Source organism: Hylaeus anthracinus, unplaced genomic scaffold, assembly GCF_026225885.1.
Source record: "Hylaeus anthracinus isolate JK02 unplaced genomic scaffold, UHH_iyHylAnth1.0_haploid 0, whole genome shotgun sequence".
In the NCBI taxonomy this organism is placed as follows: Eukaryota; Metazoa; Arthropoda; class Insecta; order Hymenoptera; family Colletidae; genus Hylaeus; species Hylaeus anthracinus.
This window is the reverse complement of record NW_026533254.1, coordinates 17,728,678-17,755,148: the sequence shown is the minus strand read 5'-3', so window position 1 is coordinate 17,755,148 and position 26,471 is coordinate 17,728,678. Positions and strand designations below refer to the sequence as shown.

General features: G+C 44.5%; 3 protein-coding genes across 11 annotated transcripts; 1 reads left to right on the top strand and 2 right to left on the bottom strand.

Annotated features, from left to right (window-relative positions):
• Positions 1–26: 26 nt before the first annotated feature.
• LOC128888353 (rho-related BTB domain-containing protein 1) lies at positions 27–16,090 on the bottom strand. 6 transcript variants are annotated; one of them, XR_008460235.1, is made up of 16 exons: positions 14,759–15,373; positions 8,154–8,517; positions 7,862–7,965; positions 7,606–7,803; positions 6,918–7,125; positions 6,542–6,784; positions 6,383–6,468; positions 6,151–6,277; positions 5,916–6,050; positions 5,610–5,633; positions 5,159–5,309; positions 4,959–5,089; positions 4,630–4,872; positions 4,381–4,529; positions 1,671–4,228; positions 27–1,538 (listed from the first exon to the last, which is right to left on the bottom strand). XR_008460235.1 is itself a non-coding variant. In XM_054145125.1 (15 exons), exons 2-15 carry the CDS (start codon positions 8,331–8,333, stop codon positions 3,994–3,996), a joined length of 2,214 nt encoding a protein of 737 aa, XP_054001100.1. In that variant the 5' UTR covers positions 8,334–8,517; positions 15,393–16,090; the 3' UTR covers positions 27–3,993. The 6 variants fall into 6 exon arrangements, 5 of the variants coding, with proteins under 5 accessions (XP_054001100.1, XP_054001090.1, XP_054001119.1 ...); XM_054145125.1 differs by lacking the exon at positions 14,759–15,373 and adding an exon at positions 15,393–16,090 and having other exon boundaries at positions 27–4,228; XM_054145115.1 differs by having other exon boundaries at positions 27–4,228.
• LOC128888483 (uncharacterized) lies at positions 13,224–25,740 on the top strand. Of its 4 annotated transcripts, none has more exons than XM_054145370.1 (4): positions 13,224–13,592; positions 24,501–24,721; positions 24,981–25,283; positions 25,371–25,740. In XM_054145370.1, the coding sequence occupies exons 1-4, from the start codon at positions 13,566–13,568 to the stop codon at positions 25,630–25,632; spliced, it is 813 nt and encodes a 270-aa protein (XP_054001345.1). In that variant the 5' UTR covers positions 13,224–13,565; the 3' UTR covers positions 25,633–25,740. The 4 variants fall into 4 exon arrangements, with proteins under 4 accessions (XP_054001345.1, XP_054001354.1, XP_054001358.1 ...); XM_054145379.1 differs by lacking the exon at positions 13,224–13,592 and adding an exon at positions 22,327–23,017 and having other exon boundaries at positions 23,095–24,721; XM_054145383.1 differs by lacking the exon at positions 13,224–13,592 and adding an exon at positions 22,327–24,195.
• Positions 18,647–22,225, bottom strand: LOC128888477 (alpha-tocopherol transfer protein-like). The gene is made up of 7 exons (XM_054145356.1): positions 22,086–22,225; positions 20,325–20,469; positions 20,087–20,246; positions 19,747–19,927; positions 19,456–19,641; positions 19,272–19,377; positions 18,647–19,068 (listed from the first exon to the last, which is right to left on the bottom strand). The coding sequence occupies exons 2-7, from the start codon at positions 20,461–20,463 to the stop codon at positions 18,908–18,910; spliced, it is 933 nt and encodes a 310-aa protein (XP_054001331.1). The 5' UTR covers positions 20,464–20,469; positions 22,086–22,225; the 3' UTR covers positions 18,647–18,907.
• Positions 25,741–26,471: the final 731 nt, after the last annotated feature.

The window sequence follows — 26,471 nt, the reverse complement described above, 5'->3', positions numbered from 1 at the left end:
TTTTTGATCACAACTCCTATGCGAGGTTAATTAAAAATTACTTTTATTTATCGTCTGTGCATTTGAAAATAGAATATTAAAATGTAGCTTAAGATAAAAATCATATTTCTCGAAGCGGCATGCATACATACGTATATACAGCTTTGCTTTTATATTAGGCGGGTAAAATGAAATTTGACATAGATGTCGCCATAATTTCGATTAACGTTCACGAAGATATCCGAAAATCAGTTTGAATCGTCAGTCGAGACTTCCGAATGATCACTTTGATTTGGTTTTCAATTTCATTCCGTGTATTTCTCAGAATATCTTTGAATCTTCAAAGGGTAATTATAAAACTTCGCGTTATTAAAATCTGATAGTAATAATCGTTTGTCGTGCTTAGCAATCAGCGTTTAAGTGTTCAAATTCGAAGGTGTGTTCACAGACACAGAGAATGAAAACAATTTATTATTAATTCAAATCAGAATATTCGAGGCTTTCACGATGATTTTTGATCGATTGACCTGACCCCTGGAGAAGCTAATCAAATTTTACCCTCACGACGAATATTTCTTTTCTTTTTTCATAATTCTGGTCGTATACAAATTCGAAATTTCGTTACCGACATAGAACATCGTAATATGAAATACTCCAACAATTTCTTAACCGCTGTCTATGTTTAAATCTTTAATACGATCAATATTACTTACATATTATCGATCGTGACGGTAGCACATGGTAAATACTTTCTACAAATCGGTCAGTTTGTACGATTCGATACAGAGGTCGCAATCGCAAGCGTTCGCGGTTTAGGATTAGAGGCTTTGCGAGCGTGGGAGTGCTAATGTGTCGAATTCAAAACACGAAAACACAAGATGGCACCCTAAGTACTTGTAGAAGAGATTTTTCTTTAAAATAATAAGATGGCACGAGACACCACTATTCTTCGACGTACGACGTATTTTACACATATAATTCCGCATGGAAACATCGCGAAGAAGGAAACTCTGTCGCCCGCAAATGCCTCTTATGCGTGGACAATAGCATGTCTCATTTTAGAGCAATATTTTCTTTTCAAGTGCTGAAAAACTGATAGTAAATGATAGACCAACAATTTTCGCGCAGAAAAACAATTTTAATCTCATTTTTGTTTTTCCTTTAAAATTTTTCTTTTATCTTCTCCTATCAGTTTTTCAATCTGCATTTGAAAAGAAAAAGTATGTTTCCCTAAAATGACACATCCTAGTGGACAAGTATTCAACTTAACCTCTTTTACAATGGCAACTGGCGATTAAAATATCGCGGAAAGGTAAATATTTTTGATTCCTTATCGCTCTCCCTCTCTTTATATGTACATATATGCCTTCGTGCATGCGGCTGTGTACCCTTAAATCCTACGATTACCAATGTCAGTACAAAATATACATTTACGAGCGATGAAGGAAACATTGACATCGAAATTGACGTAGCGTACAAGTGGGACGTTATTCTCACCACAGAGTAATTTTACAGAGGCGAACCTTTCATTGGGACACGAAATGCGTTGAATTTAATTCCTAATTAAAAAAAAAAAAAATTAATCAAAAGATAATTAATTAAAAGAAAAAAATTACACAAAAATTAGCAATTGTTCAGTCCTTCGCAGTGGTATTCTTAACAATCAAAGAGTGTTTAAAAACAATTTTTACCAGGAACGTTGAAGTTTCGCCTCTAAGAGTACTCTATGTTCTCAGGTTCACACGCCGGAACAGACATTCTGCGTACGTCGTTTCCGTTACAAAATTTACTACAGATCATCGGGCAGTAGCGTATCTTAATATATGTTTATATTTCTTTCGATATTCGGCTTGTCCGACGCTCGAATGTAGCGATGGCCTCGAAACGATTCGAATCGTTTCGAACGTGTACGTGCAATGAAAGAATTTCGAAGAGAGATTCCAATGTTTCAAGTCATTTTAAGATACTCGATCCGATTGTGTGCTCTACGTACGATCATTTCACCCTGTATAGTATTACTTTTGTAAGTCTGTCTTACTCTTGGAATAAATCGAATTTTCGTAATGAGAAAATTCCATCGCTACACGCGCGAACGTGATGTGTCGTATACGAGAATATAAGGTTAAAATTACGTATGTATGCTAGCACACTCGTGCGTGTGTTATTTTACGTGTTGTTCTCCGCGTGTTTATATCCATTTTTTTTTTCTTTTCTCAGGCACACTTCGCATAAATGAATGTACCGACCGATCGATGCGGCGATGGGATGAACTAACGAGTATGAAATTATTAAACACCTTTAATACCGACACGTTACGAGTTACGAGTCGTTTCATTTTCGCCCGAAGACTTCGTAAATGCGATCACGAAGCGAGGTTACGCTTCTTCGAACGCACACGAGAATCAACTTGTGCACTTACAAAGTACAAGTCGCCAGAAAAATGTGTAACAAGGTACGCGAGAATTCACTTTGATATAAAGCGTCGCTCTATACCCTACGAACGTTAGATACACGTGATAATACTCGTTACAAACATAATCGATTCGCTCACGCTCGCTCACGCTCTTCCTCGCTTTCGTTAAACTAGATAATAATTATTCTTACGACGCAGTTGTGATTAGTAATTCTAGCAGTAACCCATTACCGTGATCGATATGTTGCAGTTGTTCTTTGGACAATCCACCAGCCCCGTGGATCGGTGTGAACTGCACGTGTCCCCTCTCCGCTTAAAAGTAATCGACGATTGACGATAGTAATAACGCGTAGATCGTTACAAAATTGTAGAAATACGAGAAAGTCTCGTTGCAACTTCGAAGGAACTGTAACCTCGCTCGTGGAAGAGAAAACTCAGTAGATAAAGCAGGGCCCGTCGTCGGATGCTGTGCAAACGATGTAAAAATCCGCGTCGAGTTTTTATCGTAATAGTACGGCTCGCGTAGTATTTACACGTACGACGTATATTTATTCCTTACACGACTACATGAACCGTTTATTTATAGTATTCTTTATGCACTACCGTGGGCTATGGCTATTGCTCGTTTTCTTCAGTCTAACACGCATCGATAAAAGTACGATTTTTATAGTCCGATGGGAATTCTTTTTGTTTCAGTGACACGTCCCGAATCCAATTTCGCTTTCATCGTTCCCCCTTTCCTCGTTTCTATTTAAATGATCGTACAAACAAGCTTTTCGGGTAAACCAATTTTCACCTGGCCAGGGGGAAGTGATAGTAACGATAGGTACCAAAGCGTGGGGGATGCCCGAAGGATCTCTCGATCTCTCCAAGTAACATATAAAAATCACTGCTCGCGTGATCGTAGTAGCTCACGCCCTTTATCGAGGAACGTGCCGTGCTCGTTGACGGACAGTTGTATGCAAGATGTTCGTCCATTTGCATCGTAGCTCGTTTTTTTTTCATTAAAATTCAATTTGCATCGCGCGTGACCACAAAGACAAAAATTTTTTTTTCAGCTGACCAGCGTTGCAGCTCGAGGTCGCTTTAATGGTAAAGACGTATCGTCAACAAAAGGCACCAACTTGTTTTGGTTAGAAACGATGGACGTCTGCGAGAAGTCCCTTCAAAAAGATACAGCGAGCGTTTTTCTAACCGGATCGTCTGACGACGGCGCAAAGTCGGATCGACGCGTATTCCTGGCGAAGATTTTCACGTAGAAAAAATATACCAATTTCACGGAACAGTTCGTGTCGCTTGCTCTTAGAAAACCTACACCTGAAATGATTGGACTTCTTCCGAGAAGAAAGGAAACGCGTACGCTGGATAGAGATACGTCTCGTCGCTTGCGAGAAGAATTCGTGAAGAACACGCGGCCTGTACAGGAGTTCTCGTACACTTATCGGTTATTCGTGTGCATGGATCATCTTGTCGGCGTTTAACGTTCCTTAAGTATAAATCTGTAGCAGTATCAAAATAGTAAAAATGGTGCATATGAAGACCATGAGCACGGGGAGGATCAGAATGAATCTGACGGAGCGGCTTAAGCCGCTTGGCTCTTGTCATACGACCTGTTCACCCGATTCTATCGACGCGTCGAACAGGGGTCGTTCGACTTGTGCGTCGTTTGACGCCGATGACGCTGTACCGCCATTGGCTGAACTCTCCCTTCTCGTTTTGCTGGAGCTGGAGAAGCACAAACATCCGGACTGATTGCGATTCCTCTTCAGTGTGGGCTTGTTCTCGCGGTCACGTTCCGCGAGACACTTCTGGTAGTAATCGTAGTCCTTTAGGTACCTGTTGAACAGGAAGCGTTTCAGCACTTAATCCTGGGACTCATGCTTAATTGGTCGCTCGGGACCACATCTCCAACTGCATCGAACTTAAGCTAGAGTAACAATCATTTCTCGAGTATTAAGAACGTGTGCGTAGATCATTTTTATGCGTACCACACTGGAGGCCACCGATGCTCGTTCAAGTACTCCTGGTTCTCTGGATGAAGGAGTCGTACACTTCGAGGAGACATCTTGCACAGCTTGTTGTAGTTGACGCACAAGTGGTTCATGCACCAGTCTGCGAGTTGGTCGGCATTGTGCAACTGCCACACACACACAAGACGTTGAATGAATTTAGAGGAATTGAAAGTCGTCGATCGGTTGGTATCGATTATTTATTTATGGATCAAAGGAAGAACTGACCTTGCACGGTTCCAGCAGCCTCAGGCAGTTCTCTACAGCCTCGTTTCCCTCGTTTTGGGACAGTCTCTCGAGGTCCTCGATCACCCTGCTCTCTACCAGGTTCACCAGTCGCTGCAGACAGAGACGGTTCGCCAGTTCCAAGAGGTTCAAGCACCTGGCAGAGGAGATTGCTGGGACCTCGTCGGTGTAGAGGTAGCAGAGCAATTTGTGGAACGTGTACTCGCGTACACCAGGAAACACTATCTGTTAACGAAATATCATTTCAATATGTGGGCCACAAATCAGATGTGTCCTATGGGAACAAGAAAGAACGAATGCTTGCAACTTACCACTTTAGCGCTACTTTCACGGAAATCGCCAGAGAACATGGCTTTCATCACGTCACATCGGGCAGTGAGAATCGCTTTGTGGGCTGGAACGCTTCCATCGTCCAGATCGAACACCACGTCGGCAAACAGACCTAAATATGACGTTTATGATTAAAATTAAGCATAAAACTACATTACTCGTAGGATGATCGACAGTCTACCTTGCTCCAGGCAAATGTCTTCCAGTCGTTGCCTCACCACTTGCTTGTAACGATTGTTGAGATCGTTGCTGAACTGGTCTCTCGTCTGTAGACTGCCAAGCACCATCAGCAGCTGCAAGAGCTCCAAGAACTCGGCTGCTTGCCTGATCTCCTGCGAGGAAGGGGTACAGTCATTTTGTGTACTGTTGTAACGCGTTATGAAAATGCGATGATCGATATGGGATATGTCTTTTCTGAAGTCGGGTCACCTACTCCGCGTCGACGACGATTTTAAACCATCGAATGATAAGGTAGCGATTCCATGCACCCATGAAAACTGCAAACGTTTCGTACAATTTTACTAAATGAAATTTCACGTCTCTCGTGAACGCTTTTCGCGACTATATGCCACTAATATGTGCGTGCATGTGTGTGTGCTGGTGTCAGCAAACGTATTTCACATTGTACTAACCAGTAGAAGCCCAATAGGAGCTGTCTGAAAGAATACAGCCGCGTTAATTGCCGTGTAACGCACTGATAGCACCGTGCTTATACTCATTACTCAAGCAATGAATTGAGACTTGTCTTAGAAAGGGAATGGACACTTTGTACATTCTCGCGACAGAAAGAAAAAGAAACAAACGTTTACTGTACAGATTCGGCTGATTAAATCTCCTTTCACGTTCTTCGGTGACTGTACCGAGACAAGACCTCTATGAAACAAGAATGAGTGTAGGGTGTGCTTGGCCCTGTAGATAATTCTATCGACCCAACGTACTTGCAGATCGTGGTACCGTTTATCCAAGCTGCCCGTGTAAATGAATTGTAAGCACTGCTGCATCGCCTGCGGTGTGATCAGCTTCGACAACGTCACCACCGTCGTTGGCTGCTGGACACCGTTTGTGCTCTCAGTCTGTAAAAGATAAAAGATAGACGGATAGAATGTCAAAATCAAAATTCTTTGTATCTTATGTATCTTTTTTTTTTTTTTTTTACAGCAAAAACATCCTCACCAGACATACGCGAATGTTCTGGAAGGCAGGATGATTGAGCTCCCTCGTCGCACCGGCTGATTTTCTTTGATTATCCATCGTGGGGAGGACTTGGAAGCTCGAACGCCGCTTAAGTTGTTCCCAAACTCTACGACAACGTTTCGCAACGTTAACGCGAATGCTAAGAGCTGGAGCGCGTTAGCGTTGGGGTTTCAAGGCTTTGCGTTAATACAGATTTGCGGGATAAACTCACTTTGCGGGTTTTGATTGATCGATACGAATCAGGCACTCGGTGTCGTCGTTGAAGTCGCCCACCGTCGCTTCTCCAAACGTGCTCACCTTGAAAAAAGGCACAAATAACAGGGGAACAACAACGGAGAAATTGTTAAGAGTATTAGCCTGGAGTCGATACCATGCTAGACTCGCTGGAACTTCTGGGCGTCTGTTCCTGAATGAGTTCCATCGTGAAGAGTCGATGGAACGCCGGCGATGCGGCAGCCAACAGACACCGATGAGTCGAGAACGTACAGTTCCCAGCTATCAGAGTCACGTCGGTGTGAACGGGCTTCATCCACAACGTCTTCATGTTCTCTTCGTAAGTGCTCGTCGCGAGACATACCTCTGGCGGGACTGGCTTCGGTGGACAGAAAGGTGCCTGCAAGGATAGTCATCTATCGTAGAACCCGCGAAACGAGGACTTAGATCAAGCAGGATGTTTTAAGGTTCTCGTCTCGAAGAGAACTTCCAAGTGGATAGATAATCGAGTCTGAGCTGACTGTCGCTTATACCTGCAGCAGAGGCCTCTGCACTCTCTTGAGGTTCGTCATCCAGAATCTTTGCTGCCTCCGTGCAATGAGGGCGGCGCGTATCGAGTTCTCGAAGACCTCGTTCACGCCGTAATAGGTGAAGACGCTGGTCTCGTAGTAGCATACACCGAGCTCCCTCGCAACGGCCCGTGCCTGATCGGGCATCACCAGGTCGCTCTTCCTTGTCGCCCTGCAATCGCGGCAAGGCTAGTGGCATTCGTTCGTATCGACGAAACGCGCCATGCATCAAGGGTAACTAGAACGCTCGCGAAAGAGTCTCTGAAAGTCACGATGAACTTTGAGGATCCCGCGGGAGCCTTCCTTCATATGCCAAGGTTCGCTTGATCCTATTGCTAAATGGAATACTCCGTTACGTAAGCTCGAAACACTAGGGGACGAGTATTTCTTCATCGTAGGATGTGCATCGATGAGGAGCGCGGTATCTCGGAGAAAAAAGAATAGGGATTCTTGGCTCTTCCATCTGATAAGAGTCGGAAAAGTGTCGACCGATCGGGAAGGCCTGCGGAGACCGCGAAATCAATACTTTGACGCACTTCGCCAAGGGGGCCATCGCTAAAATGGCATCGATGCATTCAAACGAATTCCACATAGGACAAAAATCAACTAAAATTCTAAATGTATGTAATTTGTTTAAATAACGATAACGTACCTTACAAAGGGACTACGGTCGCGGAAGTAGCTGAGATAGGTCTCATCCCGATACATGTAGCGCAAGTCGTTTTTACATCCCACCAACAGGACCGGAGTTTGAGGACAGAATCTTCGTATCTCCGGGTACCACATCGCCTTGCAGTTCCGCAACGAGACGGGATTGGTTATCGAGAAACATAGCAGCACCACGTCCGACCTGTAACAACGTTCAACGTTACAAGATTCATCGTAGAAGCTCCTGATCGAGCAGTTACCTGCCGTAGGCGAAACGACGGTCCTTCTCGTGGTCGCCAAACGTGTCCCAGAGACGCAGGGAAACGTTCACGTTGTCCACTACCTCCCAAGATCGCTCTAGAACCTGACGTGTAGTTTTTACTGACATACACTCTGTTCAGGAATCTGTTGTTGATCAGGGATGCCGGGGGTAGCGGGAAAGAGGGTCGAAGACACAAAGAGTTAAGGAAAGGAGGGTGAATCTCACTAGGAGTTAATGAAAAGAGGATGAAGCATAGAAAAAGTATCAGGTAAGACTGAAGGATAACTCACGTCTTTGTAGATCCTGTACTGGTCGATGGCCCAGACCGTGGGCACGTGGGTGGTGAGAAGTTGCGAGAGCGATACGTGTTTGTTGCAAGCCCTTGCGCAAATCAGTCTGGTCTTTCCGACTGCTGTGTCGCCCACGACCACGCACTTGACCAGTTCCTGATGCGGCTGCTCATTGTCCATCACCGACAATCTCCCCTGTTCATCCAATGCGCCCTGCCGCGTGCCAGGTCGTTCGAACACGCAGCTACCTCCGCCGTCGGTGCAACCGCTGTCGTACTTCCAGCTGAACACGTCCACCACATCCGATCCCGACCGAGGATTAGACCTGGATCTCGCTATCGGCACGGTCTACGATTGGCTGGAACTGACCGAAATCGCAGGACACGTCGGTTCAGTCGGTGCATGCACGCGATGCCCTTGACGGAATTCGAGAAACGACTTAATCATTGCGGATTATCGTGACCAGTTGGGAAAACTCACGGGACAAGGCACGCCTCGCGTGAGCGACTGCCGGGAAACTATCTAATCTATAGACTGCGGATTTTTATGCGTTTACAGGATATTTGAACGTGCGAGAAACTACGAAATGCACACAGTATACAATAATATAAACAAAAATATATTGAAAGAAAATTCATATTATAACATTGGCAGAGTAAAATGAGTTTCTGTTTGGGTTCAATTTTTGTAGGTACGTTTGCAAAGATTTTATTTTGCATAAAGATCCGCAGTCTGGTACTATATTTCATACTGCGAACGAATCTTGGATTTCTACTCGACTACGGTGCAGGGAGTACTGTTAACCCTCTGCGGCGCTCCGTTGAGGCTGGACAATGGTTTTATCGCTTTTGACACTTTCAGTGCAAAGCATACCGACGAAGATATTTATGAATTTTCATTGTAGGTGAGGAGGATGTAGAAGTTCAACGCTACTTGTACGCAATAGTGGTGTTGTAGAGTGCCAACCCTCGGAATGCACTCTGGACGAATGGAAACGTGGTCGACTTTGATCAAGAAATGGATGTTTAGTAAGAAGAACTAGTAGATATGTGTCACACTGACAATGAAGCTTATCTGTTACGAGCGAAAGAGAAGCGTGGATATTCCGTGTCAAGGAATTATAACGGATTTCGACGACCTGGCGCGAAAGGAATACTCATTGGAGGGTTAATCAGGGGCAGTATTGCGCGCGAAGAACGAACAGCTTAAACTGGCCTCGTGGTATCGCGATCGGCGCACCCAATCGACAAACGCCGATAGCGAAGCGTTGATAATCGTCGTAGTACATGTAAACGCGGAGATCTTCCACGGTGGTCACGTAGGCGTAGGTATTTTAAGCTTCCGTGCAACGTTCAGACGTTCAGGCACCGTGCATATACATATACGCAGAATGCCTATTGATTTGACCCCGTAAGCGCCTTCTCTATATTTAGTATCGAACCTTCGCAACTCCAACCTCAACCCCGATATCACCTTAACCCTGAAAGAACGTGTGGACAGAGCTTTGGTCTATCTTCGATTGGTACAAACCGCGTGAATTCACCTTCCGTTCAGTTACACGCTTTCAAGATTCCGCTTTTAAGATCTCGGTAACGTCGCGGTCAATTAATGTTACGTTTTTTTTTTATTCGTTTATAATATGGGCTTTTATAACATATCAAACCTTCGGCAAGTTCCTAAATTACGTTTTGATTTAAATTATTTAATTTTTTTAAAATCCTTAAATAAATCCACAGAATCACGAATCTTCGTTTTGGACCGGTTTGCACCGACTCTCGCTGAATTCTTGGCGGCGCTTATTTATATCCGGTACGAATGTCGGGTATTTCCGCAGCGATTTGCGACATTTGTTAAATATACATGGCTTGATCTGAATGTCGAACACGAGAACAGTGACGTTCGACTGCGGTGGACGAGCGGTATATCGGGTTATAAATACTTTAGAATTGTTTCGATCCTTCCACCAAACGACTTCTATTCATGTAAGAATTGTTTCTCTCCAGGCAATTATAAGGAGCATTTCCAGTTTCCTTAATGCAGAGGGGTCTTATCAAGGATGAAATTGCAATATTAAAATGTGTTCTCTATGTTGTACTTGATCCTGAGAGTTGGACTGTAAACGTGAGAGAAGATAGGCGTAACGTGGGTACCTTTGAGCAGATGCTTTCATGTCCTGAATCTCCTGCCAGATCAGGATCTTTGTCGAACCTCCACCATCTGCACGATGATTGCATCCAGTGTTTTAATAATCATCGGTAGAGGTAAATAAGAGGCCGAAAGGTCGAGCAGTCGCGTGACACCGTGGACGTTATCACATTTCTGTGAATACTGTAAAGCTGTATTTCAAACGGACGCGTCGATAGCTGGTGCTAGGTGACAACGTCTATACGTCTATGCAGAACAGTGACTGGTAGACGTGAAAATCGAAGCCCCGGTTGCTCGATGCAGGGCTAGCTTCTAGGAAATGGTCTGTGAATGAATCCATTCCAACGGCAAGCATCCGCCTATCAATCAGCGGTGCTCTACGTCCACAAAATCGATCGAACAAGCGGTCAACGAGATGGTGGAAACTTAAATAAGAATCTTTCAGTCGATGCTCTATGTTTGAGCGTTACTCGAGATCATGTTCGATTAAAAGTTATACTGTTTATGTCAAGACGATAGATTTCACTATACCTCACCTTCAAAAATGCTTCGGGTCTTTTAATGAAATTGTCAGCGTCTTTGCTCTATAATTCTACCTGTTTACTTGTGTATACCTGTGTTCATTTATACCCTTACACTTCTGTAATTCCACGTTTCTATGTATCCACCTCCTTACACACACTTGTCTACCTCTGCTCTATCATTACAGCCTGTCTCTAGGCTACCATTAGACGCATTACTCTATCTTCGACGTATCATTATGTCATTATAGACAGGGTAAACCATTTATAACGGAAACGCCTAAATGTCTCCTAAGCTCATGAACGTACGAAGAACCTGTTCAAGGCAAAGTTCAACTGTTCCTTTACCCTATCGTTGACCTCGTTATTTTACCTACCACGAAACTCGAGTGGCGGTTTCTTTTTCTACTCGAAGAACTATTAAGCGAATTAGACGCAGTTAGATAAAAAAAAAAAGGCCAACGTGGAAATTGTGCCAAACGAGAAAAAAAGCACTCGACGCGACAATTTCCAGGTGGAAGGAAGCAATTTGACGCAGCCATTGCATGCCGATTCAGCCTTGCGTTTCAAGAACTGTTTAAGAAACGTTTTTTTCTGCGCTGGTGAAAAAATCGTGTTTGGGAAGTTTCTAAAATCAATACGTAATGTGGTCACGGAGCCGTGCCCGCGATTACTCTTTGTATACAGGGTGGTCCATTAGAAACAGAACGCTTAGATAACTTTGCAATCAAGATTAATTCCTTGTTTTAAAAATCAATTATAACGCACGATTCGAAATACAGAAGGTTTCATTGGCAATGCTTCGTTGATTCGTTTAGATCAGCAAAGACGCCAAGATGTTCCCACTTCCAGCTGGCCACTCTGTACATCGATAATTAGACGAGTTTCTACCGCAATTGTCCGGAAGTTGTCAACTCCTAGCAAGGTCCTATCGATCGTCTAATGCTCTGTTGTTACGTGGTGCAAGTCTGACGGTGTCACGTTGCGTTACTGCCAGCAAACGATCAACGATTCAGGGAAAAAAAAAGAGGGCCGCGTTCGATGCCGGTGCACTTGAACTTATAGCGCGATCGTTAAACGTGCAGTACCGATGGCGAGCATGACCTAGAAATAGGCGATTCAGCATGCTTTGGTAAACGCTGGATCCGCTAGCCATTTATCGTGACTATACATAACACGCTGGGGTGAACCCTAGACCTCTGCGTCCTTTGGTCGACTCGACGTTAAAGTTCTCAGGTCAGTGTTCTTCAAACTTGAAACACTTGGACGTAGCACGTGACTCGATATACTTGGATAAATATGCATTTAATTTGCATTTAGTTTGACTAAACCAACGCTTTCTCTGATTTTCTATTTTTTTTTAAGGCTCAAAAGCGTGGACTAAGCAATCAAGAAGACGACTGAGAACAATTTGTGCAAATAATTGATCAAGCGTCAAGTGAAGTTGTTTTGAAATTCGTGGTTTCGATGAGTCAGCCGTGAAGAAAAAAAAAAGAAGACGAGCCTTGGAGCGAGCGTACGTGCAGAAGCGTGCTGCGTGTGCTGACGCATTGCAGAACAAAGTAATTGAGAGGTCAGCGAAAAAACAGAACTATACAGACCAAACAAAGAAAAGGAATGGCGTCGCGGCGCGCTTGGGAGAGACTGGCCCCTGCCAGACTACTAAATCAATTCCGTCGAAGGGCGATCCAAGTCCAGGAATCGCGGGGTCAACGAGCCGCTCGCGTCGGCGGCATTAATTAAGTAAACAGTGTTCCTATTGCGCGGCCTCTTTCAACGGCTTAATCGCGAAATCTCACGACTACGCCTCGTAAAACGAGAACCTCGCGCGTTAAGCCACCGCTAGGATCTACTGCTGTAACTAGGATCACTGATTCCTTCTTGGACAGAGATTGTATACGGGGCAGAGAGACGAGGAAACTTTTCAAGTTGGAAGGCCACGTATCGCTTTGACCAGTCCTCGTGAGATCACACTCCACGATCAATGGATTTTAGTGTAATTATTACGAGTGTATTCTTATGATATGTCGCTGATTTGTTCAATTAATTGATAGCTTCTGTTATGAAAGTAATATCCGTGTACCACGATGTAGCGCACGTACGTGTACAGGGTTAATCGGTCGATCAATCGAGTGAACCGTCGGGGATCAGCTGTTGACGCAGCACGTGCGGATCTAATAGAGATTCGCTCCGTTGACTCCTGCATTGAAAGACGAAACCAATGATTTCACGACCGATGAGACTGCACACGAGTTACAGAGCTATGTTTTATCGTGCAATGAATACTTCGTCTTGTTTCTCTTTCAATTATGTCTGTACGTCTGTATTATGTCAAGTACGTCTGTATTCCTATACTCTTCCAATATCCTCGTCCAATAATAATCATCTACTGTCGTATTTCTTCATCCAGCTGTGGCAGTTGTATAACTGATTCGACGATAAATCGTTACGCTTGTTGTCCCTATCAGATGGAGAGACAAAAGTGGAGAAACGAGCTCGAGGAAGAATTCACGTCCAACGAGACTTCGCGTTGTATCAGGGACGCTGGCTTACATAAGTTGCCACGGGGACTAGACGAGGAGATATGGCCGAGGGAACGAGACAACGATCGACGACCACGAGCAGTTGACGCTGCGTGACGTTTTCGCGAGGACGGTGCTCTTCGTCGCGAAACGGACCGACCACGGAGCAATTGCGTTCGAATAGAAATCGCCTAAACGATCGGTGATCCAGCTATCCTCGACCAATGACGTCGTCTCGACGAACGGTGCAGGTTGATCCAATGAATAATTAAAAATACAAAAGTATGGGTTAACGAAATAAGTATCCATCCACGAGTTCGAGGGTAGTTTTTCGTGCTAGGGGATCGTGAAAGGTATTTTAATAATTTCGTAAGGTTTATGGCACGTGGATGCGTGACCATGGGTACCAGGCAATTTCGGTAATAGCGTTGTAGTCCGTTGTATAGCAAGCTGAACAAAAAATTGAACCTCTAGGCCGTGAGCCAACATTTCTCGTCCTGAATGGCGATCTTGTGTGACTTTTCCTCTGAATTTCTCGATGCTCCATTCATAAGACTCCAGTCGGTTCAGCTTAAAACACTCGTCCATTGCCGATTTGAATATATCTGTGCTTGCATATGTTTACAGAGGCAAAAGTTTGCGTAGTTAATTACGCAGAGGATCGCGAAATGACCTAATACTTTGATTCCTTCTTGATGCATGCCTGCTATACTGGTATTTATCTGGGTTCTGTTTACATTGTCGTCACTCTATTCGCCTCGAAGAGTCGAGTCTACAGAAATTAATTCGGGTAGACGTATGTGTGTACATATCTTTGTAGATGATCTACGGATTGTGTTTCATCGATGATTGCAATGGACGGAAATTGATGTATGTCATTGTTTAGTACTCTAGTAGGCTGATTGGGGGTATCGATATTTTATTGGTTCGATGGCTATCACTGTATATCCCATGTTCAGGACACGTGGGGATAAAATTACGTGTTGTTCAATATCGGTTTCTTTTTTGTTGTTGAAGGGAATTTTAATTTACCTAATATCTAATCGACTTCGATTCGTAGCAGCACAGAATTAGATTTCCCTTCATAGGGCTTCTAGATTTTCGAATCAACGATGATTTTATAAACAACTCTGGACACGTTGCCAAACTCGAATACTTTCCAAAAGAAACGCGCACAAAGTTCAGAAAGTTGTCCACGGCCCGATATAATTATTAATAAACTGAAACATAAGTAAAGGCACTCGGTCGACACTCGAGTCGCCGGGTGAAATCAAGTAGCGCCGAAGAGTCGCCACTCGAGTGCAAAAGGTTAACCGTCTCAGATTATTCGTTAATCATAATTACATATTACCATGTATTTATCTCGAGAACCAAGACCCTGCTAGAAATAAACGTCCGTCGATATTTCGTCACTCACCAATGGATATCGAAGCGTATCCCTCGATCCGCTGCGCTGGTTTCTAAACTGCGCTCAGGATCGCTCGGGTGAAACTCTGCACAGGACACGAACGTTCCACGAAACGACACCCTCGGGAGATCAGGAGAGGATCACCCTCGAGAACACACGCGACAGCTCCGAATCCAGCTGACAAGCCACGCGACGATCGAGCGCATCCGCGAGGAATACTGCGAGCTGGAGACCTAGCGACGAGTCCACTCGACGCACGAAACGTATCACGTTTATCGGCACGCACCGATCGGACGTTCACGCGCCAGAAGGGACGAGCAGAATTCAGATCGCGAATAGAACGGAAACTGGCAGCGTTCGGTATCGCTAGTCCGATTCGTCGATTGCTATCACCGTAAGCTCTTCACCTCTCGTCCCTCGGATCGCGACAATGGACTAGAAGCTGCAGCGGCACGCTGCACACCCAAGACGCACCACGCAAGTTCCAGCTGACGTCCTGGCGAATCGAAGAAGTGGGGAGGGACATGCCACCACGGGGTACCGGGGCTTGCCCTCGTGGATTTAGATCGGCCCACGTCGCTCGACGGTCGACAGTCCGCGGTCTTATCTTTTCGAGGCGAGCCTCTTTCTTCGTGCAACTCACCTTTTCTGGAGCCTATCCTTTTCGAGGCTGCGGAGACTGCACTGGAGAACTTTGGACGCAAGGTTCGAGTCGGCAGCTAGTACACTTCTCGAGGGTCCTCCTGTTCGAGGAGCCTAGCGCTGCAGAAGCTTTCTGGATCGTTAGACCACGTCCGAAGACTCTGTACGCGCGCGACGTTTCGAGTCGAATCTTCTCATCCAAGTCCCCCTTTTTCCGCTTCCTTCTGTTCGTTCACCCGCGTCTACGAGGCATTCCTCGAGTATCGGACCACCGATACACCGACCAAGGACGTCTCGTGTCGTCTCAGAGGACTTTGAACGCGCGTGATCAGTACGTCTCCAGGTGTTCAGCAGCCAAGATCGACTGAGACGTTTAAACGAACGCGAGAACTGCGCGGCAGGCCATCAAGCGACCCAGTCTTTCGTGTACCGTCGATCGAAAGCGTTGCCTCGCGAAACCAGACCACGCTAAGCTGCCTAGGAACGCGTCCCGTCGCCGTCGCGGCGCACGTGTGCAAGGTAGACGACCAAGGGGACGTTGGGACGCTGCCTGGCCGATCGTCGACGAGCAACTCGCGATCGCTGAGAACCCAGCCGCAGGAAGAGAGAATCAATTGGGCGAAATCGTCGAACGAGAACGACGATGAGGAGGGGAACCGTTCGAGCGAGAAAGAACTATGCGCTGGCGACCAACCGCGCGACACTGAATGAACTCGTCTCTGACCCCAACGTCCTGCTTCGCTCCAGAGCCACAACCACCCGTCTGCCCGCCCACTCGCCACCCCCTACCATCCGCAGTACCTACTTTTTACTCGCGAGATTCGACGATCGTCAACTGTGACACGAGTCCGTTCTTTCTCAGTTCTTTTCCTTCTCATCTCTCCACTTCAAAGGCAAGCTAAGTTGAAACTTTGAAACTTGAGTCGCTCAAATTCGTTGGATTATTTATTCGCAAATTTAGAACTCGCCGTAGGTTGACTTTGAAGTTCGGGTCTGCAGAATCTGGGAAATGTAGAGACCTACAAATTTGTCCAGAATGGTATATTCTGCTTGGTTCCCATTCGTAACGAGTCTTCTTTAAAAGCAGGAAACGTATTAATCTTCGTCTCTGTAGCGATGAGAGTGACTGCAGAGTTCGTCGAGTTCTTTTATTGCTTCCTTGACGATCGTGATTGCTATTGACCACTGGTATGGTAGACTTGAGAGTTGATCGAGGACCATTTGTTCAACTACGTAGATATACATGCAAAAATGTGTATATAAATTCGCATCTGACTCGTTTTTGTTACTTGCTCCACTGCAATCGTCAACCTAGCGATGATTAATCACCCACTCTTTCCTTTCCTTTCAGAGCAGCCTAATCTACCCTTAAGGCAGGCTACCCCTAACTCGGTCAAGCACCAAGGACGTACGCGGACCGGAAGTTGCTCTTTTTTTCTTAAGAGTGGACGTACTCGAATCTTCTACAGTGATCCCTGTCCATGCAATGTCTACGGACGAAATGCGTCACGAGTTTCAGTCAGGGATGAGTGTCTTACAAAGGGAGTCCAATTCCTTCGCTACAGTAATTATAGGACTTCGACAAAGGAACATTGTATGCTGCTACGCAAAATAAAAGTCGAGACCGGGAAATAAAATGCGTCGAAACGCGCCGCGACGCTCCGTGCGCATGTTAGCCTCGCTGTGACGTCAGGAGGCGAAAAATCAATCCACCCCGTCGTCGCACTGTACAGTGCGGCAGGACAGAGACGCTGCACCGTGGCTCCAAATCCCTAAAACGTGGTCAAAATACCCAAGCCCCTCTTAATTCATCCAACGTTTCGTATTTATGGGGTTCAGAAGACGCCAGTTACGAAATTGAATAGTAACAAGGTGATTTTTTTGGGCATTCGATGTAACAATTCGTTACTCTCAATTGAAAACTTTATTTTTATTAATTTAGATACATTTAAATATACGGGTAAATAAGGGATATATAATTTTATCATTTATATATATATATATATATATAACATTTATTATTTTATATGTATATTCATATAATAATTTTATTAACGTTATCTTAATTTCGACCAGGTTTTTTGAATTCGGTCTGGCAGCTCTGAAACTCGAAATCCATTGACGCGTATGTAAACATATGATCGACGTCGCGTGTTTCCTACCAAGTGAATTAAACGACCGCGAGACAGGGGCCTCGTATTGCATAAGCATTATGCCAATTACACGGGCGTGTGCGTTCTTAACGAGCCAGAGCAGGCAATTAATTAATTGATTAAACACTACTGTTCGAAGGGATTGCGTAACGATCGCGTTGCGAGCCTCTGCCAGGGCGTTTCTATTTTTTCAATTATCGATCACGACGTTTGTTTAACTCTCGTTATTTTTGCTTTTCCATTTCAAAGTTTAAATGCGGAAGGATTCATGGATGCTTGAAAGGATTTCATGGATACGTAAATATGCCTCGAATTGAATCTATTCGAAGAACTCCAGTCAGTTCGCCTGCGTTCCATCCCATTTACCTGTTCCTCGCAACTTCCAATTAGTTTCCACGAGGCGCACCATCGGGTTTCGTTAGAAGCAACAACTTAATCCTAGGAACAAATTTCATTCAATACATCATACACCGAAACGATTCGAGTTTCCAACTGGTGCACGGCGATGCACGTTCGTTGTCGAAATTGAATCGAATTACCGTCTACTCGGAAAACGGGAAAGTGTTGTCACCGATCTATGGATGGCATAGCAGTCAATGTGTAATCTGTCGGCAGGGGCGAGCGACACGCCACGTTAGAGGACAAAGCATGTTGTGATCTTAAGATTGTGTTCGTCGCGTCGAAAGGAATTCCTGCCACGCTGTTGTTCCTTGTCTGGACCTCCATTAGCTTATCAAGTCCGTTAAACGAACACGAAAGAAGACAAACGAGGCGTTCTTAAGTGTCTGGAGGTTGTCGGTGCAATTGTCGGGCAACAGATTAGCTCCTGTATAGGCTGATTAGCGGAAGTCAACGCGACAACTTGATGCACGACTTGGTGAGCTGATGTCGGTCTTGATTTGATTCTCTGATTACGTTTTGTCTTCTGATACGTGACATCGATACCAAATAAATTTCATCTTCGATGGAAATCGTATCGAACCGTCTTGGCGCTCTAGAAAATTGCATCGCGAACTTTTGTTTGACAAAAGTATAACAAGGTAGATAGCTTGATAGACTAAATCGGGATGTTGAATTATTATTTTTATTTATTTTTTTATTACTTTTCTTTATATTCTTAGAAGTACGTTTATCTTTCGACGTATAAAGAGGGAAAGTAACGAAGCGTAGCCGGTTCCCGCGAAAAATCGGAAGTTTAAACATACTTAGTTTCAATTCTCACCGCTGGTAGCGTTGATAGTCTACTCTAGCCTGAATCGATAACATCGGAAACGATACGGAAACGGTAAAGGCGCGCGCTTATTCGATACGCTATTAGATAAAAGAAAAACAAAAAAGGAAATTCGTTACGTAGACGAATCTACTAATCGATGTTGAGTTTTCTAAAGGAGCCCTGCATTCCTTCTAATTCCACCAGCAGTCTGGATTTAGATTCCGGTAGTCTAGCGCTTTCGTCCGTTCGACTGAGTTTCTCTTCTCGTAGGTACCAGTCTCTGTTCTTTTCGATCTTCTTCTTCCACGCGTCTGAAAATAATATTCATCGACAAAATAATAATATAGAATCGTATATAACGATACAATAATAGAAATTGTCTACGTTACTATTACCGACGGTTTCGAATCGATCGAAAGTTACGGTAAGCACTGCACGACCGCAGAGGTCACTGTCAGTCAGATTACAGATTTCTCTCAGACAATTACGTATTTAAATTTTAGATCTAACGAACCATTCAACTCGTCGAAGCTGCCCGCTTTGCCTCCCCATTCCTTCGGAAGCATATCCTTGTCCATATAGGAATATAACTCCTCTCCGCCACCAGTGTGCACACGAAACTACAAAAAAAATATTAAATACGGTATAAAACACAATTAACGCTCATCTATTCGATTTCATTCGTTGTATTTCCTCACCTTTTCGACGAGTTTGTCTTTAAGAAGGGGATAGAATATATTCAGGATGCTCTCGATGAACGCCGGCGCGTGAAGAAAATGGACTCTGTGCAGTCGCAGGGGCATGCTGTCCTGCACCGTCATCATCGATTTTCTCACGACGCTCTGCGTTGGGCTGCACTTCGTAAAATGGACTACGCTGAAACCCTGAACGCGAAATCATTTTTAATGCTTAATTTCCAATACTTCATTTACAATGCTTAATCTTGCGGCTCGAAGAAAAAGGAATCGGGACTTTTGGGAGAGAGATACCTCGAGATCGATGACCATGATGTTGGAGAGGCAACGTTCCTCCATCAACCGGGCGTCCAGGACCATAAGGATGCGTTTGGAAATCGATTGAATGGAGAAATTCTCTATGGAGGTGTTTCGCAGGCGTAGGACTGTTACGCGGTGTCCGTCCTCCGTCAAGGATGGCAGAACGAAATAGTGTCTAGAAAGGAATTGTAAAGAATCGAGCCTTCATCATAGAACACTTGATACTGTAGTTGAGATTATACTCTATTTCTATGGAAATAAATCGTACAAAGTAGTACTAAATTAACGCCTGTTCGAGAGACAGAGTTTAATAAAATGGCGAACTATTAATTACATGGCTTCGCAGCATTCTTGAATGTCCCGTGAGAATGGGTCACGCAGAGAGAAGAATTCTGGTATGGCTGTACGCACGCTGAAGTATCGTTCCAAAATTAATTTGCATCTCTCGATGCTGTTCTTGCATCCAAACAGGAACCTCTCGAGTCTCGCGTCATCTGTAAACATCGGTTACCGAACGTTTATTCTAATTTTACTCGATCGATTCTTTGTGTACAAAAGATTAGAGATGTGACCCATGTGATTAGGTAGATGAGGCTGTTTCGAGAGCCACTCGCGTATCGCCGCGACGTCGCGTCTCCTCATCTCAGGATTAGGCGGAACTTCCTCGTCGATGCGTTTCTGTTGCTCAGCCGTCGGTGGTAACAGCGTCATCGTGCGCTGCAAAGATAAACCGCGTTCTTTCGTACAACGAAAAAGCCTCGAAACCTTGAAAGTGTCGTTACACGATGTAAAAGTTGCATCGACAAGAGTCTCGAACTTCTTGGAATATTATCAGTTTCAGAGGAATCTCGAGTGGACGCAATCTTTGACAGGAAATGCTGTCGACTATCGAGGGAACCACTCCTTCGGTATTGACACTCGTCACGTAACACCTTTGCCCAAACAGAGTCTCGTCAATGTTCAAGTTTCGCGACATGAACCGTAAATTACTTTACGCAAAGATCTGGCTAAGTTAGTAAGCTTTCTAATCCCACCTGACGTTTACAGCTACTTGTCTCTATGTCCGTGGCATAGTCATGCTAATTGAAGACCAGAGTTCGGGTCCGTACTACGAAACAGGAAACAAACGAGACAGATTCTTCCTATCATTTTTCTGTTTACGTTTCTCTTTAACGATCATTTCTGCGATTGAAGGCTCGGCAATCAGCCATTGTAGGCAAATCACGGTAGTTTCATCGAGACTGCTAAGGTCAGAGTATTTCAAGCTGAGGCTACTTCAGAGAACATCACCAAGCACAGCTGTTGTATCTTTGGGAAGAATAGGAAAGGAGAGGCGTAGAAATCAAAATTGGCTCCATAAATATTAACACTATTCGATGTAAAACGAACACTTGAAACTATAAAAATAGGACTCGTATCGTTCGTTCTAGCGACCTCACAGCAACGACTTTAATTTAAATGTACCGAAATCGGAAGATTCGTGGCGCGAAAGGTTAACAAATTTTGTTGTAAAGTCGTCGAAGATCTGCTTCCACTAATTTTTGCAAACGCATTCTCGGTAATTGGTAGCCTCCTCCGACCTTAGATCCGTCGCCTCGCGTGATCTTTACGTAAACTATCGAATCTCGAAGGTGAAACGATTACGCGTGACCGGAATTCGATGTCGATCGCGCGTCGTATCGTTTCCGAATGCTAACCGCGAACATTTTCGTAAGTCGATCGACTTTCGTCGTTTACACTTTGGTAGAAAGCGCTCGATCGAGCGACATACGTGACCGAAATTGATTCGAGAGGGCACGAACCGTCGAAGGGGATCGCGATGCGCGGAAGAATCCATGATGCACGTAAACAATAAGGAAGGAGAAGGAACCACGGGTGCCTTTTGAATTAGCATATTCGATTGTTTCGTAAACCTTGTAGAAAGTTTCTCCTCTATGTTAAAAATTCCCGAAAAAAAAGTCCTGCACTTTCAGCACTTTGAAATCTTTTTGAAATTACAAGACTTGCAGAGCCTACAGAGTTTGCAAAAATCAGAGGACTATAAATATGGATCTTGGGTTTCCGACGCAAGTAGAACTTTGAGATCTTTTAATTTTATGTTTCAATTTCAACGTCAGTTTCAAGGGGTACAATGTATTATCGCTATTTAATAGAAGAAAAATACAAGCAGACTTCTTTTTACCACATAGACTGCCAGATTATTACCCTTGAAAATCCTAACGCGGCTAAAACGATGTTTCTGTATGATTGGCAATTATACAATCTGATATTTAGGATAGTTTTCATTTTTGAAACCTGTCCGCAATTCATGAAATGTTAAATTTCTCACTCACCCAGTACCAGTGCGAGACAGCAGAGCCTGAAGAATGGTAGAGAAGCGCAGAATTTTAGAGAAGAGTCACAGGTGTGTCAAAACAATGCGCAGAGCGTGACGCGCGACGTCCAACTGCGCGCTTCTTCGAAACACATCGACTCCTCTCTTCTTAGCGGGTACACAAAGTGGTCCCCTCCATGACACACGAAAACCATGGGTGTTCGTAGAAAAGTACCTGAATCCTGCTACACCCACGGTTCTGGCCGCTGTAGCATTTAGTACCTATCGCTACGTGACTGGATTTGACACCAAAGTATCTCGTGGGAACTCAACATGGCACAAGAACTTCATTTAAAATCTTGCATGCGTTCGAACCTTCAAACCTTCGGACACATCGAAGAAACTGATTCAGATTTCTTGTAAATCGACGTTAACGCTACGGCTGCCAGGTTGAAACTCGTGAAAATTTCTACAAAGTTAAAATTTTGTCTCGAAAATATCGAAAATTAGATAATTTAACGTCTGTCGTAAAATTTCACCTTTGGAATTAATTTTTTTTCGTTTCTTAATGAAAAATCCTGTTACGCAATAACAGATAGTTCGACCGAGATCTTCGAAGACTAAAGCTTAAATTAAATCGAACGTTTAATATTGGATTCGAAGATTATATTTTGTTCAAATGAATTTAATCATTTCTTCCTCCAAAATCGCCTCGAAGCATCGCTCGCTCTATCGTACGCGAAATGATGCATCCATCAACGGAAGTTGGCAACGTTTCGCGGACAGCACTCGACGTAGGAAATTCACGTTAAATCCTTAGAATTAGCAGAAACGTCGCGACGACAAGGAACGGAATGAAAAGACTCGAACAACTTACGAAATGCTGGATTGTCTCACCGTGTGCAACAGCGCTTGCATAACCTGCATCTGGTGCATTCTGTTCTCCACGTGGTAGAAACCTGATCAATTAAATCGCGTCGTAAACAATTGTACTTCAATTCGATTACTGCGTTTATGTCTAATTGTAGTTTTCCAAGATTCGCTGGTCCGAGGGGGGTCGATTCCAGCGACTGTTGCGGTCTAAAACTAACTGCAAAGAACAAGAAGATCTCGCGCATTCTTCAATGCAGTTTGAGCTCCGCCGACGGTGAACCAGCTGCCGGAGACGACCAGCCATCGAGTGAAATGCTTCGCGATAATCGCAAGCGAAGACCATCGGCACAGAAACCAGAAGAGCAGCCCGAATCATAAAAAAATGAAGCGATCCTTTCACTGTCGATTCAGTTTTATTTTTTACCCTACAACCATCAAGATCGCGGCAGTTTCAAAATTTTCTCTTTAAATTAACTATGATTCTAGACACCCAACTATTACTTTATTCGGTTTGGCTTCTTGTATCGTCGTCTTCGGAGTCGACGAAAATGAGATGGATTATTCAAATATAAATATATAAACCTACAGGTGAGGCAGTGTATCGAAATTAATGACCGATAGCGTATTTCGAAGCCCGTTTAAACGTTCGAAACTCCCCGAGTCTCCCTATTCCAAGCAACGATCTCCAACCTGAACCGCAGTGAAATTCGCGCGTCCGCAGTTTCCTCCGTTCCGTGGATCCCGACGCTCGTTAATAACGTTGATCGTCGACGTTGGCGTCGAATAGGAATAAATAAATCGGTGGTCGGTCACGCGGCAGGTGGTGAGAACGCGCGAGATCGCCGAGGGTGGTCCCGGGCGTTGTTTTCATTGTGAGTCGCAACCGTAACTCGCCGACACGTACGTCGTACGTAATATCATCATTATAACGCGTCACACAGATGCGCCGGGGACATCGAGATTTCGTTTTTATATGTATATATTGCGGTTACGTTGGCTTTGTGCCGTCTCCTCTCTAAAGAGCAGCCAAAAGGACCCCTGGAGAGGGAAGGTTCCGCGTCTCTGCGGGGTCGAACGATTCGCCTGCTACCCCTGTCGACAGCTACGGGTAATCTGTACGCTCTTCCTGCTTACGCTTCCCCACGTCTATATATTTCACGTGTCTTTCCTCTCACGGGTCCATTACCTGCGAGTTAACCCTGCGGCCGCGTCGACGCGCCAATCTGGGACAAATTACCTACGCTCTTCAAACTACGGTAGCCGTTATCGACGTTATCCTTCGTGAGGTGGCAGTACCATTGAACATAGAAATAGAATAGAACACTACATTTATAAAAAAAAAAGTTGTATAGTTGAAATTTATTTACTGTGCAAACATTATTATACGAACTTTACCTTTTTGGATTCTTGCATGCTCGCACAGTCGAATTTCCTATAGATGCATGAAAATATGAAGTCTACTGATTATACATACTTTTCCGCTACATACACGGTATATACTAAAACAACAGGCGTCAGCGATCGAGGTATAGTATAGTATAGATATCGAAATCGCTTCTAGCATCGTTCGTCAAATATCATCCAAGTGAACTCGGCGCCACTATGCACACCGGTGTCTTCCGTTTGGTCGACACGTCAAAATTTCGCTGATCCAGTCGAGATCGTCGTCGCTAGAAAGATCCTGCCGCGTGGGATCTTTATCATGTTGGAGCCGCTGATAGTGCTGACAGTGTTGAACTGTTTCTTCATGTTCAGCTCGACGGTGACGACCTGCGCGTTATGGTAATTAGAATTTTAACGCTCCTTCTCTGTTCCCGCACCGGAAGGTGTGAAATTTGTTTGAACCTAACACCAATTGACCGGTTATGCAAAGTGAAATTTAGTTAAATACTACATTACCTCATGGTCTCTCTGCATTTTTATCCTGTCATCGTGATGCATGTTAAATATCATTTCTTCGTGTACTTTCACGTTCGAGCCTATCGAAGAGCAAATTGCCACTCGTGATGAGTTTACTTTAGCTGTCATATCTGTTTCTTAGGTGGCAATACAGAAGTCATCGGTGCTGTTTCAAGAAAGACCCCGCGTCACAGGCGGCGAGAGAGGCTTTCTCCAAGTTGAAGAGCACCTACGTGTCCAAGACCTCGAAGAAGCCTGGAGTTTCGAGGAACGAGCCTGGACGTGGCTCTCCGAAGCAAACAGAGAAATCCATCAGTCGCAGCAAGTCGAACTCGGCGGTGAATCACGAAGCCAAGAGCAAGAGGACGTCGAAGCAAAAGGCCAAGTCCAATCCGAAGCACCTGGCTCAAAATAAATCGCCAAGCGAGGAACGAATACCGTCCGCGTAAATACGAGAAATAAGACTATTTTTTAATGTACATCATGGACTTTTTTTTCGCGCGACGCGTTTACAAAAGAGCTTTCGTTCCAGGGAAACGATCGGAAACTGGGACCTCGAGGACAAGACGAGGATGTCGGAGGCGTCGCAGACAGTGAACGACGGAAAGTCAGCTGTAGTGATGGAGTACTCGACGGTGCAGAAAATCGTGCAGATTCTCGACGACGATACCGATTTAAACGCCACCAAATTGGCCATCAAGGAGTTGAACGCCAAACAGAACGGCGAAGAGAAGAAGTCTGACTTCGATAGCGGAAAGTCTGAGGCTATCCCCGCGTATACACCTCAGACTTAATTTCATTGAATTTTACAGAATTACACCTTCCCTCGTCGAACTGCGAATTAAATCGATTTTAATAGAATAAGTCACGGCTTCATTTTTACAGAATAAATAAGAAAAACTTTTAATACACCTTCCCTCGTGAAATTAAATCGATTTTAATAGAATAAGTGACGCCTTTGAATGGCAAGCCTTGAATTTTACAAAATAATTGTATCGAAACTAATGGTAGCGTAGGTTGCAATGCTCGTAAAGCATTCACGGTCCTTCGCAGGGTCTCTGAATGAATCTTCGCCGATAGGGTTTTTCAATGAAGTTCGCAAAGCGCGAACAGGTCTCGCGTGAAAGTGCACGAGTCAGCTCCTCGTTCATTCATCCCGCAGACCAGCCGTGGAAAATTGCTTCGTTACGGCCAGACGAATCGTCCTCGGGCTTCTTCGTGCCTTTCCATCGGCTGGAGTCAGGCCTGTCGTTGCTCAATGAGCCACCGTTGAAACGACGCGACGATTGATGGCGCGACACCTCTCCTGAGACCGTATTGTCGCGCCTCAAAGCGACCTCGTAATTACCCCAAACTACTTCTTTCGACGTTGGTAACGTCATTGAGAAATTTCGACTCATTCAATTCAGGGAGAGGGGACTCAATTTGTTTCCACGAGAAGCTTCGGGTTGAAACCCACAAAGTTTGTAGATGCTTGAGACTTTGGTGTGTAACTTCTTATACGACGTCCGATCGATTTAACTTCTGCGTTAAATTTCCACGAGGTTGGAAAGAAAACGCGAGAGGGTGCTATATTTTACGAATGTAAAGAAAAATATTCTCCTTTTTTTGTATCGTCGAGAGCCACAATCAT